At 42.2% G+C, this 15,755-nt stretch overlaps 1 protein-coding gene across 1 annotated transcript in view; it reads left to right on the top strand.

Annotated features, from left to right (window-relative positions):
* The window catches only part of LOC144270092 (connector enhancer of kinase suppressor of ras 2-like), a 470,860-nt gene that overhangs the window by 239,243 nt on the left and 215,862 nt on the right, over positions 1 to 15,755 (top strand). Inside the window, exon 9 of the mRNA XM_077826316.1 lies at positions 335 to 403. Within this exon, the coding sequence (XP_077682442.1) occupies positions 335 to 403 (69 nt within the window). The remainder of the gene's footprint in view (positions 1 to 334; positions 404 to 15,755) is intronic.

The raw sequence follows: 15,755 nt of genomic DNA, 5'->3' as shown, positions 1-15,755 counted from the left end.
GTACCCATAGAGTTTGGGCTGCTTGACACCCTAATCTCATATTTGCAAGAACGGTAATACAACTACAAGTTAAATTGCATGGGAGGTGGGCAATAGAGTGCACCAGGGCTCAGTGGAGAAGATGATCACTAATGCAGGGATAGGGAATCTAAAGTACCCAGTCACAATACTAATATGTATACTGTGGTTGGGAAAGGTAACACAGCATCTTATAAATACAATTTACTATTGTTATTAGAACTGAGTTTCCTTGGGTAGGGCCTATTGTCTTTTTTTCCCTACTAGTTCTTGGTCCTTCACAGTTGCCAAATTAACTGTTATCTCTTGGCTTTAGTCTCCTGCAGACCAGTGTAAGAAGATCCATGCAGGGGATGAGGTGATCCAGGTCAATCATCAAACTGTGGTGAGTACTTAGTAGATACTGCGGTGTGGGTTTGTTCTGTTCCCAGCACTATGAAAAATATTCCACTTAGTGGTTAGCTTTGTGCAATCTAAATTATTTATGCATTTAAAAAAGTTGAAAGAGTAAAAGTTATCCAGAAAATATTAAAGCTATGGTCTGATTGATTGATCAACCGCTCTTCTAGGTATTGAGATAAATTTGTATATTTCTGTATTTGCTGTATGCTGTCATATTATATAAGGAGATCCAGAAACATATTATCTATAAATATATTCATTGCAAAAACTCTAATTCTTACACTTTGGTTTTCATAATAAATAAATCCACTAATTTAATACAACTATTTAAAAATGGAGTTTAAATTGTTTATAATCTATAATTTATACTCAAAATACAGAAGTACTATAAAAGTGAGAAAGTGAATAATCTCTTCCACAGGAGCCAGTGACCAGCAGCTGGCTAAATAACTAACTCAAAAACATCTTCAAAACAAAGCTTTGATTATTCACTCAAGCAGAGAAAAGAGATAAAACACCAAAAGGCCTGTACACCAAGTTCTTACATAAACTTTAGTCTTTCTTTGCAAGTTTTGGGTGAATTCTACTGAGCTCAGACTGGGAGAGTCAGAAAGCCCTTCTGGCATTCTTGGTCTATCAGAAACTCATCTCCAGCTACTGCTGCCCATTCAACCTCCATTCCTCCCTAAGTTGGCATTTTAGGGTTTTAGTATCCCCTTTGATCCTAGATTTGGGCCTGGGAAGAATAAACCTTGCTAGCCTAGCTGGAGCCAGGCAGGTGGCTATTCCCCAATTAATAGCTTCTCCAGTGTTTCCTCAAGGAACCTTGATATCATGTGTGTTAGTACCTGATTTGTCACTGTTTCATATTTCTGTTTTTCCCTTTAACAATCTCCCTTTAACAATTTAACTCCTTGCAGTCAGGCAGGATAATATTAAGCTGGTAACCTGGGGTGCATATGATATTTATAAAAATAGACACAACTCCCTCATTCTTACCAGAGGTTAATTGAGTTAGTGCTGCAAATGGCTGCTGGAGTCAGACAACCATCTGCTCTAGGGTTTCCAAGGTCAGCAATTATATGGCTATGGCCTAATATTGCCTAGTTAAATTAACTATCCCACCTCTGCCGTTGACTTGCTGAATGACCCAGTGCAAGTCACTGCACCTCTATGTTCCCCATTAGTAAAATAAAGATGCTATTTCTCCACCTTTGTAAAGTTTGTTGAGATCTACAGAATAAAAAGTGCTATATATGTGTTGAGTGTTACTTTTTATTATTAAAAAGTCATAAAATGACCCTGATGTCATGGTGACTCTAGATTGCCTTTGTCTGGGTTTGACTACAGTACATACAGGATGTGTAATAGAGCAAAGTTAACATTGCTGTTGGTACCTTAACTTTTGCATTTCCTGCATTTTTATGATTGTAACTGAGCAACCTTAACATTGCAGTAACTCAGTTGTATGTCTTTAGTTAAGTTCAATACATAGATTTCTAATTAGTTAGAATAGCTCATTCCAGTAAATGGGAAGCAGTCTCCAGAAATATCAAAGCCTTCTGTCAAGTACAGTTTGAACAGCTCAAGCTTAATTTTACTAATTAATTCACCATCCACATTTAGGGAAATTCACTAACCATAAATTGGTATAGTTTGGAGTGTTCTCCAGATATGGTGTTTTCCTTCCTAATTGGTGGTTGTTACCCTTCATTAACAGATCTGTTTGAGCTTCAGCGTAATGATTTTTTGTGGTGTTCCCTCACTGTATTTCCCTACACAGCCAGTCTTTTGTTCCAGTTTAATTTCTGTTCAAATCATCAAAATATGGGTAGCATCCAACTTCTGTTCCAGCCTGATAAGGGCCAAATATGGAGATTCTAGTAAGATCTCCCCATGCTGATTGTTAGTATAGCGTGTCATTCCAGAGACTCTTGCCTTCGGAGTCTGTGTCACCAATGTCTCTTTTGATATCATTCTGCAGTTGCCCAAATTTGAATTTCCATGGGTGCCTATTACAAGAGAGGTGAAGTCAGTCTAAAGAACTAATTTTGCACTGCTTTAAGTTACTTAATATACTGGGAAAGGTTTAATCTTCTGTCTTTCATCACTTTACGTTCCAATACTAGCTTAAAATTTTTAATAAGCAAATATATTTGGAACAACAAAACTCCACTAAAGATTTTCAATTCAAGACCCTGCTGTCCAGGATAAGTTGTATTATATGGAGCAGTCACACACATCTACCAACAAGCACACATTGCCTTCCACATTGATTTATATTTTAAAATACAAAAAAGTTCCAGTTTTACTGTAAAATAGATATTGAATCTGGAAAGGATGGTCTCTCTCAGGGCTGATTATATTGCAGTGTGTGTTTAGCAGTGTGTATTGTGCCTGTTTCCTGGATAATACAATGGGTCTCTGTTTTCTAATTCTTTAATGAATGCTATAGTTAATCATTTCATTCTTTCAATGGATACTAATAAACAAAAGGAATGATAACCAATGGAGTGATGTGAAATAATGTGCACAGCAAAATCTCAGTACAATTTATTTAGTAACTAAATATAGACAGCTAAAATCGTATTCTCTTACTCTGTGCTTCACTGATGTGGAATGGATGATAGTCTTAGGCCATCTCTAAACTAGGATCATTTTTGCTAAAACAGCACTGTAAGTCTGTGTCCATACTTTTATTTTTATTTTTACATTTTATTTTTATACTAACATATCCCACAGTTGCTAATACCAATGCCCCTCTACTGCTGGGAGCAACACTAGGTGTGCTAATGTAGACGAAGGAGCTAGTAGATGCTGGCATTTTAAGCACCAGGGGCCAGATCCTCAGATGGTGTATGCTGGCATAGTTCCATTTTCTTTGGAGGAGCCGATTTACACCAAGTGAGGACTTGTACCCATATCACGTAGACCTACTCTGGACAGTGTTAGACAATAAGATGATTGAAATGTTAATGGCTGTCTGGAGCCCTTTCTGCTCTAGTGCACCCGCTCTGGAGTAGTAGCATTGTTAACAACTGAGGGAAATTTTTGGCAAAAAAAAACCTACTGGTCGCTCTTAAACGTTTGACAGTATTTTCTGCTGCTGGATAACCAGTTCTGAGGAAAATGCACACCGGCCTAAATAGGATTCTGTATTCCTCAAATAAATTTCTATGACTGAAACCAGATTATTTTGACTCAAATACTTCTCGTTACAGTCCTGAGCAAAAACCTCAAATCCCCTGTTTCAATCTGGTTTGGGATTTTCTCTGAATGGTTTAAAGCAGAGGAGAGGCTCATGGCAAAATTTGAATCTGTATTTCAAATGTCACAAAGTGTGAGGTGGTTTGGATGTGGGATTTTTGGATTGGGTCATCTGTATGTAGTTTAAAGAAGCAACAGCTCAGCCCTAGCACTTCTCAAAACCCTGGGTTCTTCTGATGGTTCTGATTTTGGGGAGCAGCTTCCAGGTTCCTGCATTGGAGTAAGGGCTGGATTAAGGCAGGGGTTTTAGGGACTGCAGCCCAGGGCCCCGGCTCAAGGGGGGCCCCACAAAAATAAATGACAGGCAGCAATCTCCAACTCTGGGCCACTAAAAGTCCCCAGCTGCAGGGGTGGTGCTTGAGGATCCGGGCAGCGCATGGAGACACACTGTCTCCCTCCCCTCGGGCCATAGAGACATGCTAGCAGTCAGCCACTTCTGGGAGCAGCGTGGGGCCACAGCATGCAGGCAGCCTGCCTGAGCCCTGCTGCGCCGCTGGTTGGGAGCCACCTGTGGTAAGCGCCTCCTGGCCAGAGCCTGCATCTCACACCTCCTCCTTCACCCCAGCCACCTGCCCCAGATCATAATTCCCCCTCCTAAACCCAAACTCCCTCCCAGACCCTGCACCTCCTCCTGCACCGCAATCCCCTGCTCCAGCTCTCTCCTGCACCAAACTCCCTCCCAGGAAAATGACTTGTATACAGGAGCCCCACAAAATCTAATAGCCCTGGGCCCACAGGAGAGTTCAATCAGGGCCGAACTGAGTTGCCTGTTCATGGATTTCCCAGTTGGCTGCAGCATAGGGATAACAACCATTGTTTCACTGCTTTGCTTTCTCTGATTGAGAAAGATAAATCTAGCTGAGCGCTCTTGTACTGATCAGTGCTCCTCCCTCTCACTTGCTCTACATTATTTCTTCTTTTTGCAGCATTGGCTGCTGTCTCTGGTAGAATCAGGAAGAAACACTGGCTATCACAGGATACATTTGGCTAGTGATGGGGATGATCAGGAGAAGAGAACACCTGCTATGCAAACAAGGAGATGTAGGAGAAATTCTGGGAATGCCACGTGTACAGGAGTACTATAAACTGATGAGAGTACAGGGAGAAAAAAGATGATGGAAGGAAAAGATAGAGTTGGGCAGCAAGAGGTAGAGAAGAAAGTGTTAGGGAAAATGAAAGAAGACGAGAGCAGGAAATAAGAGACTGTATTTTAAGGGATATCCTTTATTTGGTGCTAGAGGAAACATGAGTTGACTGTTTTTTTAAAGCTGCTAAGAAGTATTTGGTCAGATGAAAAATGTTTCCAAGCAGTTATTGTACAATATACTCATGTATGCATTCTGACACACATGATTTTGTGCCAGGAATAAAACATTATAGAGTGCAGTAACTTAAACATGAGCTTTGTCATTTATATTTCAGATAATTCCTTTTTTATCTTTGAAACATGAATGGTCACCTTAATAGGCACGAAACCTCTGTTCATGTTTTTCTGGTGAGAAAAGGAAAGGAGGAGGCCTAAAGAAGAAGAGGATGGACATGAAGAATAAGAGAATAGTACACATGAAAAAAATGTGTATTAAAGCAGTTAATGTAAAATTAAGAGGAAAAAAAACAGTGGGGGTGAGAGATGAAAAAATAGGAAACTTAAGGGAAAACAGAGGGAATAAAAAAGAAATCTATAATAAATAAGTGATGAGAAGAATGGAGTTACAGTTGACAAAATCCAGCTGTTTTAAACAGTTATAGAAAACATTCATATCGTAGAAGGGAAGAGAAAGAAAAGAAGACAGGCTTTTGTTTTAATTTTTTTATTAGAGCTGAGAGAATTATATTTTCTTGATTTTAATTTTGCAAAACAATAAATCTTTATACTTTGTGTGTGTGTATATTTATATGAAATTGGTTAATTAATTGTATTAAGAGTTTGTGAAGCATGCACCACTAACATTCCAGGCATTCTTTTTTATATATTGTCACATATTTAGCTATTTAGGATCCTGAGAATAGGTACTCTGATATGATGTAAAGTCTGCTGCATTAACTATAATTGGAAACACAGAAAAAAGAACGAGGAGTACTTGTGGCACCTTAAGACTAACAAATTTATTTTGAGCATAAGCTTTCGTGGGCTAAAACCCACTTCATGCATCTAGTGAAGTGGGTTTTAGCCCACGAAAGCTTATGCTCAAATAAATTTGTTAGTCTCTAAGGTGCCACAAGTACTCCTCGTTCTTTTTGCTGATACAGACTAACATGGCTACCACTCTGAAACCAGAGAAAAGAGAGATCTCTTTTTGCAATACCATCTGTGGTTTATAGTGGATAGTTTTAGACCAACACCATATGCACTCCCAAGCAGACTTTTGTTTGGTACTAGGAATTGTCTGAGCCAGTTTTGAAGATCTCTAATTGCATATGCAATTATCCATTTTTGTGTGCACAGTGGGTGTATGTGTGTTTTGTATACACATTTATAAACTGCTGAAACTGGGAGAAAAAAATCCACTTCAATAAACTTTTTGTTTTTACTTCCGTTACATGACAGTAATAGATAGCTTTGAAGGGTACTGATTTAAGTGGCCACTAAAGTGAGCTGCTAAATAAACAAGCAAGAGCAGCAGTTTATAATATTTCAAGTAGCAATTTATGAGGCATATTATACATTTTTCACATTGATTTAAAGATAGGTCCAATAATGATACTGATAATTAAACTCATAAAAGTAGCAAAAGGTTTCAAATTATTACATATCTTTAGCCTGGACATTTTAAGATAAATTATTCAATAATTAGGTAAATATTAGGTAAATATTATTCAAGCACTACTGTTATGAACAAAATGTATAATATGCCTCATAAATTGCTACTTGAAAAAATTAAGGAAAAAAGGAGGCTAGAGAGACCTTGCTGACCTCTATCAGCTGCCCCTAATTCTCAGACACCCTCCCAATTCAAGTTTAGTGCCAAGTCCTTTTGGTCTGTGAATCGTTCCAGCCAGGCAAATCACTCCCCACACTGCCTCTCCTGTTTGCTTTTGGATGCAACTGTACCTTCTTGTATCTTTAGACCAGTAAGCTCTTTTGCACATGGACTCTGTCATATCTTTAGAGCACTTTACAACACTTCTGTATAAGTACTGAATAACTCCCCTGATGCAGGTTGTTTTATTCCAGTTTTCAAATTCAGCAATTATTACTAAAATTAATAATTAAGTGTGTCTATTTGAATATTAACAAACAAGAATGCTACTTCCCTCACAGAAATTTGTAAAATAAATAAATAAATAAAACCTACCTGTTACCTTTCAGATGGATTTCTCCCATGGTTCAAATCCTGCGTAGATAACAAGTATAAAAACGAATGTAGTGGTTTTTGTCTTGTGCCCTGAAAATTTTATTCACATAATAAAATGACCATATATCTAATTTATTTAATCTTTGTATTTTAATGCACCTATCGCTGTGGTATCATAGCACAAACACAGTTACATAAAGTACTTGGTAGACTTTTTTGGCACTATCTGTATAGGACAGTCATTGACGGGAAGCTAATGTAAAGAGGGATGATTTATTACGTTTTATTTTGAAGGTGGAGAGATCTGTGGTCAGTCTGATATCATTGTGGAAGCGAGTTCAGTAGCATAAGCCAGCTGCTAAGAAAACCTAATTTCATGAACTTGCAAGTCTTACACGCTTTGAACATTTAGTTCCAGTGTCTCGGAATATTTCTGCCTCACTCCAGGCATGACAAAACCCCATGGGAAATCCTCTTCAGAAGCCCTCTGTGAATGCAGCTGCAGAGGAGCATTCTAGAAAGGGCCTAGAAATCCAGGCCAAATCAGCATGATTTTGCTGATATAGTCAAAGGCACCTACACCCAATGCTAGGCAGTTGTCTCAAGCTCCTAACAGGAATAATCTGCATAGGGACTCTGTGAATTTGGTTTTTGCCAATCTGAATGTAGTTGCATATTAACGTTGTTTATACAAGGACTCATTTAAGGACATTTCTACACAGAGGCAGAATTTAGCCTTGTGACTGGTTATCGCTGGTATTATTAACCTCTCACTTCATGAGCATCATGTGAATTTGTGTAGAAAGTGTGAGAATTGCCCAAGTGGGGTGCCATTTTCCCAGCACATGTGATCCCTACCCCAGTTAACCCACCTCTTTATAATTAGCTCTTATTGCCCCCACACCCACCCATCATCCACTTCTCTCCCCACCACTCATTCATTCAACTCTCAAAAACATCCCACTTTCTCCTTCAGCCACCCCATATACATGAGGATTTGTAGGTCTGAGCAAGGGGAAATCTTCAGTTCCTCTCTTCTCCGAAGCCCAGAGAAGGAAGGAGGGGCATTAGAGGGTAAAAGGAAGGGAACATGGATACTTGGGCACAGGCTAAACAGATAACTTAAGGCCAATTCTGGGAACAAAAGCAATGCTTAAACTTTCATTAAATGTATATATGAATTCATTCTTCATTAAATATATTTAGCATTTGTATAAAGTAAGTCTATCTTCTGAATTAAAGTGCCATGATCATGTACCAGCTTCAACATCATTCAGTATCTAATTACCTAATTGTAAAAAAGCCAGGATTTGGTTATTCTTTTTAATAATGGGACCTAATTTCAAGCTGTTGCACCCATATGTATTAAAATTAATAATCTATTTCCTTTCTTGCATAGATGCAATTGAAAAAGCCAGTACACGACATTCAGAAAAGCTTATTTTTATCTTCTTAGAGCAAGCTCCAACTTCACTGTTAAGTAAATGGAATTTTATCCTTGACTAGTTTGAAGGACGAAACATTCTATTATTTACTAGAGTGTTGCTGAACTTCAAAGCCACATATAGTACTTTATTACTTTTTTAGATATCCTAAGTTGGCATGAATCAATATGGTCCTTAAAATTACTATTTCCACTAGTGAGCTTGAATAATTTGTTGGTTACAGCTCCGTAAATTCCTATATAATCAATATATTCACTAATACTGGCATGAGCAATTCACCTGGTGAACTGCAGCTTTCATATAGAGCAGAAGTGCATTTGAAGTAAGAACGTGGTTGTTGTGAATACATTATAAAAGGGAAAACTACATATTTTCTTAGTAGTATCTATATATGTGCAAACAGAACTGCCAAGAAAATGTCTGACATCAAGGAACAGTAGAAAGTCCTGTGCCACATTTATCTGCCTCTTTTAACTCAGACCCTAGCTCTTAACCTGCGGTCTCTCTCTCCCTCCCACTTCCATTATGATCCCAAAGTCTTTTGTAAATCTCTTCATTTGTCTTCCCCCCGTTGTGATTACAGGGCCTACAAATTTACCCTAATTGTGAGCTAAACTGTAAAAAGTGAGTGAAAGTTTATAAAACGTCATAAATGTTGATGGGGGACAAGGCGGGAAAGTGCAAAGGCAAGACAGAAGGTCTGAATTAGTCCAAACAAAAAAAGCCTACTGATATAACTCAAGTGTTAAGATCATGCCTGGTAAATAAGAAAAGTATGAAACAGAAAATAGGTGAACCAAAATTGGTGTGTCAGGGTATGTCTACACTACGGAATAAGGTCGAATTTATAAAAGTCGGTTTTTTAGAAATCGGTTTTATATATTCGAGTGTGTGTGTCCCCACAGAAAATGCTCTAAGTGCATTAAGTGCATTAACTCGGCGGAGTGCTTCCACAGTACTGAGGCTAGAGTCAACTTCCGGAGCGTTGCACTGTGGATAGCTATCCCACAGTTCCTGCAGTCTCCGCTGCCCATTGGAATTCTGGGTTGAGATTCCAATGCCTGATAGGGCTAAAACATTGTCGCGGGTGGTTCTGGGTACATATCGTCAGGCCCCCCTTCCCTCTCTCCCTCCGTGAAAGCAAGGGCAGACAATCGTTTCGCACCTTTTTTCCTGAGTTACCTGTGCAGACGCCATACCACGGCAAGCATGGAGCCCGCTCAGGTAACCGTCACCGTATGTCTCCTGGGTGCTGGCAGACGCGGTACGGCATTGCTACACAGTAGCAGCAACCCCTTGCCTTGTGGCAGCAGACGGTACAGCATGACTGGTAGCCGTCCTCGTCCTGTCTGAGGTGCTCCTGGCCACGTCGGCTGGGAGCGCCTGGGCAGACATTGGCGCAGGGACTAAATTTGGAGTGACTTGACCAGGTCATTCTCTTTAGTCCTGCAGTCAGTCCTATTGAACTGTCTTATGGTGAGCAGGCAGGCAATACGGATTGCTAGCAGTCCTATTGCATCATCTTCTGCCGGGCAGGCAAGAGATGAGGATGGCTAGCAGTCCTACTGCACCATCTTCTGCTGAGCAGCCATGAGATGTGGATGGCATGCAGTCCTTCTGCACCGTCTGCTGCCAGCCAAAGATGTAAAAGATAGATGGAGTGGATCAAAACAAGAAATAGAACAGATTTGTTTTGTATTCATTTGCCTCCTCCCCCGTCTAGGGGACTCATTCCTCTAGGTCACACTGCAGTCACTCACAGAGAAGGTGCAGCGAGGTAAATCTAGCCATGTATCAATCAGAGGCCAGGCTAACCTCCTTGTTCCAATAAGAACAATAACTTAGGTGCACCATTTCTTATTGGAACCCTCCGTGAAGTCCTGCCTGAAATACTCCTTGATGTAAAGCCACCCACTTTGTTGATTTTAGCTCCCTGAAGCCAACCCTGTAAGCCGTGTCGTCAGTCGCCCCTCCCTCCGTCAGAGCAACGGCAGACAATCGTTCCGCGCCTTTTTTCTGTGTGGACGCCATACCAAGGCAAGCATGGAGGCCGCTCAGCTCACTTTGGCAATTAGGAGCACATTAAACACCACACGCATTATCTAGCAGTATATGCAGCACCAGAACCTGGCAAAGCGATACCGGGCAAGGAGGCGACGTCAGTGCGGTCACATGAGTGATCAGGACATGGACACAGATTTCTCTGAAAGCATGGGCCCTGCCAATGCATGCATCATGGTGCTAATGGGGCAGGTTCATGCTGTGGAACGCCAATTCTGGGCTCGGGAAACAAGCACAGACTGGTGGGACCGCATAGTGTTGCAGGTCTGGGACGACTCCCAGTGGCTGCGAAACTTTCGCATGCGTAAGGGCACTTTCATGGAACTTTGTGACTTGCTTTCCCCTGCCCTGAGGCGCATGAATACCAAGATGAGAGCAGCCCTCACAGTTGAGAAGCGAGTGGCGATAGCCCTGTGGAAGCTTGCAACGCCAAACAGCTACCAGTCAGTTGGGAATCAATTTGGAGTGGGCAAATCTACTGTTGGGGCTGCTGTGATGCAAGTAGCCCACGCAATCAAAGATCTGCTGATATCAAGGGTAGTGACCCTGGGAAATGTGCAGGTCATAGTGGATGGCTTCGCTGCAATGGGATTCCCTAACTGTGGTGGGGCCATAGACGGAACCCATATCTCTATCTTGGCACCGGAGCACCAAGCCGCCGAGTACATAAACCACAAGGGGTACTTTTCGATAGTGCTGCAAGCTCTGGTTGATCACAAGGGACATTTCACGCATCTTCAGGAACTCTGGTCTGTTTCAAAAGCTGCAGGAAGGGACTTTATTCCCAGACCAGAAAATAACTGTTGGGGATGTTGAAATGCCTATATGTATCCTTGGGGACCCAGCCTACCCCTTAATGCCATGGCTCATGAAGCCGTACACAGGCAGCCTGGACAGTAGTCAGGAGCTGTTCAACTACAGGCTGAGCAAGTGCAGAATGGTGGTAGAATGTGCATTTGGACGTTTAAAGGCGCGCTGGCGCAGTTTACTGACTCACTTAGACCTCAGCGAAACCAATATTCCCACTGTTATTACTGCTTGCTGTGTGCTCCACAATATCTGTGAGAGTAAGGGGGAGATGTTTATGGCGGGGTGGGAGGTTGAGGCAAATCGCCTGGCTGCTGGTTACGCGCAGCCAGACACCAGGGCGGTTAGAAGAGCACAGGAGGGTGCGGTACGCATCAGAGAAGCTTTGAAAACCAGTTTCATGACTGGCCAGGCTACGGTGTGAAAGTTCTGTTTGTTTCTCCTTGATGAAACCCCCCGCCCCTTGGTTCACTCTACTTCCCTGTAAGCTAACCACCCTCCCCCTCCTCCCTTCGATCACCGCTTGCAGAGGCAATAAAGTCATTGTTGCTTCACATTCATGCATTCTTTATTCATTCATCACACAAATAGGGGGATGACTACCAAGGTAGCCCACGAGGGGTGGTGGAGGAGGGAAGGAAAATGCCACACAGCACTTTAAAAGTTTACAACTTTAAAATTTATTGAATGCCAGCCTTCTTTTTTTGGGCAATCCTCTGTGGCGGAGTGGCTGGTTGGCCGGTGGCCCCCCCACCACGTTCTTGGGCGTCTGGGTGTGGAGGCTATGGAACTTGGGGAGGAGGGCGGTTGGTTACACAGGGGCTGTAGTGGCAGTCTGTGCTCCAGCTGCCTTTGCTGCAGCTCAACCATACACTGGAGCATACTGGTTTGGTCATCCAGCAGCCTCAGCATTGAATCCTGCCTCCTCTCATCACGCTGCCGCCACATTTGAGCTTCGGCCCTGTCTTCAGCCCACCACTTACTCTCTTCAGCCCGCCACCTCTCCTCCCGGTCATTTTGTGCTTTCCTGCACTCTGACATTATTTGCCTCCACGCATTCGTCTGTGCTCTGTCAGTGTGGGAGGACAGCATGAGCTCAGAGAACATTTCATCTCGAGTGCGTTTTTTTTTCTTTCTAAGCTTCACTAGCCTCTGGGAAGGAGAAGATCCTGTGATCATTGAAACACATGTAGCTGGTGGAGGAAAAAAAAAAAGGGACAGCGGTATTTAAAAAGACACATTTTATAAAACAGTGGCTACACTCTTTTTCAGGGTAAACCTTGCTGTTAACATTACATACATAACACATGTGCTTTCGTTACAAGGTCGCATTTAGCCTCCCACCACCGCGTGGCTATCCCCTCAACCCTCCCCCCTCCCTGTGGCTAACAGCGGGGAACATTTCTGTTTAGCCACAGGCAAACAGCCCAGCAGGAATGGGCTCCTCTGAGTGTCCCCTGAAGAAAAGCACCCTATTTCAACCAGGTGACCATGAATGATATCTCACTGTCCTGAGGATAACACAGAGAGATAAAGAACGGATGTTGTTTGAACGCCAGGAAACATACACTGCAATGCTTTGTTGTACAATGATTCCCGAGTACGTGTTACTGGCCTGGAGTGGTAAAGTGTCCTACCATGAAGGACGCAATAAGGCTGCCTTCCCCAGAAACCTTTTGCAAAGGCTTTGGGAGTACATCCAGGAGAGCCGCGAATGCCAGGGCAAAGTAATCCTTTCACATGCTTGCTTTTAAATCATGTATAGTATTTTAAAAGGTACACTCACCGGAGGTCCCTTCTCCACCTGCTGGGTCCAGGAAGCAGCCTTGGGTGGGTTCGGGGGGTACTGGCTCCAGGTCCAGGGTGAGAAACAGTTCCTGGCTGTCGGGAAAACCGGTTTCTCCGCTTGCTTGCTGTGAGCTATCTACAACCTCCTCCTCATCATCATCTTCTTCGTCCCGAAAACCTGCTTCCGTATTGCCTCCATCTCCATTGAAGGAGTCAAACAACACGGCTGGGGTAGTGGTAGCTGAACCCCCTAAAATGGCATGCAGCTCATCATAGAAGCTGCATGTTTGGGGCTCTGACCCGGAGCGGCCATTCGCCTCTCTGGTTTTCTGGTAGACTTGCCTCAGCTCCTTCAGTTTCACGCAGCACTGCTTCGGGTCCCTGTTATGGCCTCTGTCCTTCATGCCCTGGGAGATTTTGACAAAGGTTTTGGCATTTCAAAAACTGGAACGGAGTTCTGATAGCATGGATTCCTCTCCCCAAACAGCGATCAGATCCTGTACCTCCCGTTCGGTTCATGCTGGAGCTCTTTTGCGATTCTGGGACTCCATCATGGTCACTTCTGCTGATGAGCTCTGCATGGTCACCTGCAGCTTGCCACGCTGGCCAAACAGGAAATGAGATTCAAAAGTTTGCGGTTCTTTTCCTGTCTACCTGGCCAGTGCATCTGAGTTGAGAGTGCTGTCCAGAGCGGTCACAATGGAGCACTCTGGGATAGCTCGCGGAGGCCAATACCATCGAATTGTGTCCACAGTACCCCAGATTCGAGCCGGCAAGGCCGATTTAAGCGCTAATCCACTTGTCAGGGGTGGAGTAAGGAAATCGATTTTAAGAGCCCTTTAAGTCGAAATAAAGGGCTTCATCGTGTGGACGGGTGCAGGTTTACATTGATTTAATGCTGCTAAATTCGACCTAAAGTCCTAGTGTAGACCAGGGCTCAGAGAATAGGCCTAATTGGTGAAGCAAAAATAATGAGAGGACAGACTGTTCTGCCCATATTCCCCTTTAGCAGTCCTCAAAAAGAGGTTGGTTACACTGACTGAAAGAAGGGGAAGCAGTGAGCTTCAACACCATGGCTGCCACTGTCTCCTGGGTTCCCAGAACTTTTGTCCTCAGCCTGAGAGATTTCCTAGCCAGCCCAGGCCAGAAAGAGGGACCAAGATGACACTGCCACCTTCACCTGCTCTGGTTAAATCCCAAACACCATCTGGGATGTGAGACTTCATCTCCTCTCTTCCACCTCATGTTTATCCTTTTTCTTCCTTTCTTTATTACTTTTCTTTCTTAGCTCACACCTTTTGCCTTCTATCTGATAAAAGTCTGGCTTAGTTGGCCAAGACTGTCTATTTTGCAATATTGCTGTAAGCCTGTGACCAAAGAGACAGCTAAAAGCAATGCTCTAAACAGCCCGATGCTGGTGCAAGTTTGCCAGGTCTCAGAGTGGTTGATCAGACCATATGTTGGGCCTATATTTTTCCAGAAGTTAGGTTGCAAATGAATGTCAACCCCAGAGACAGAATCTGCACTTTTTATCTCCACTGTTCTTTTCTCTCCCCTTTTGTGCATCTCCAGTCCATCTCAACTAACTTCTTCTCTTTTACCCAAAAAGAATATTTATTAACATATTTAATATTAACATATTTCCCCCTTTTTCCTGTTTTAATCTTAAGAAAAGGTTAAAAGGATTTTTAATGGTATGTTGGCTACAGTATTAAGCAGGCTGAGGTCTCTGTATACCAAACCTTGTTTAAAAGAGTTTTTAAAGTTGGACAGTGACTGGGTTATGTTAACACTTTTGACTCTTTTGACCTATATATTCCATCTAAAGTAATACAACACATCTCATGCTCTCTTTTTATACACCTCCCAACTTTTTCCATTTTTTTTCCTATACTCCTCTCTCTCTTATCCTGTTCCCCTCCGATTTCCATTTACCTTCTCCCTCTCTTCCTTCTCCTACTTCCTCCTCCATTGCCAGTGTCTTGCTCAATTCCGTTGAAAATTGAGGTCTACATTCTTTCATGAGAGAGGCAGGACAAATCTGAGAGAGTCTACAATAAGTCCCCATCTTTGTTGCAATGCAGAAATGTATTTTCTTCAGATGCTTCTGTGCTCTAAACAAAGATTTCTATAGCCTGCACGTTGTTGGTCTGACCATGTTTGTTAAAACAAAGAGTTTTTTTTTAAGGGTTGGGAAAATCCAGTGTTGGAGGATTCAGCAACTGCACCATTAATCTTATTTAGCAGGCCACATGCTTGTAAATAAAATGTGGTGAGAAGACAGGCATCAGATACTGGTTATTCATAAATCCAATAATAACAAATATTTTAGTGATTAGAGGGAGTTTTTTCCATATTTTCACAGATTATAAAACCAGGTCATAGGACTTCGTTGACTTAATTCCTGTTTGAACTACAGCGTAACCATTAGAAAAATATTGAATCTTAATTTTAAAATTTGCAGTGAGGGAGAATTTATCACAGACCTTTTTAAATTGTTCCAGTGGTTAATTAACCAGCACTATTTAAAATGTTCACCTTTTTTCACATCTAAATTTGCCTAGCTTCAACTTCCAACTATTGGCTGTTATACCTTTGTCTGCTAGATCTAAGTACCTGATATTATCAAATACCTGTTCCCCATCTAGGCACTTGACCCTCTCACCCTTTA

The sequence above is a fragment of the Eretmochelys imbricata genome, chromosome 9 (assembly GCF_965152235.1).
Source record: "Eretmochelys imbricata isolate rEreImb1 chromosome 9, rEreImb1.hap1, whole genome shotgun sequence".
Classification (NCBI taxonomy): domain Eukaryota; kingdom Metazoa; phylum Chordata; order Testudines; family Cheloniidae; genus Eretmochelys; species Eretmochelys imbricata.
The sequence above is the reverse complement of the archived record's forward strand: the minus strand, read 5'-3'. Positions and strand labels throughout refer to the sequence as shown.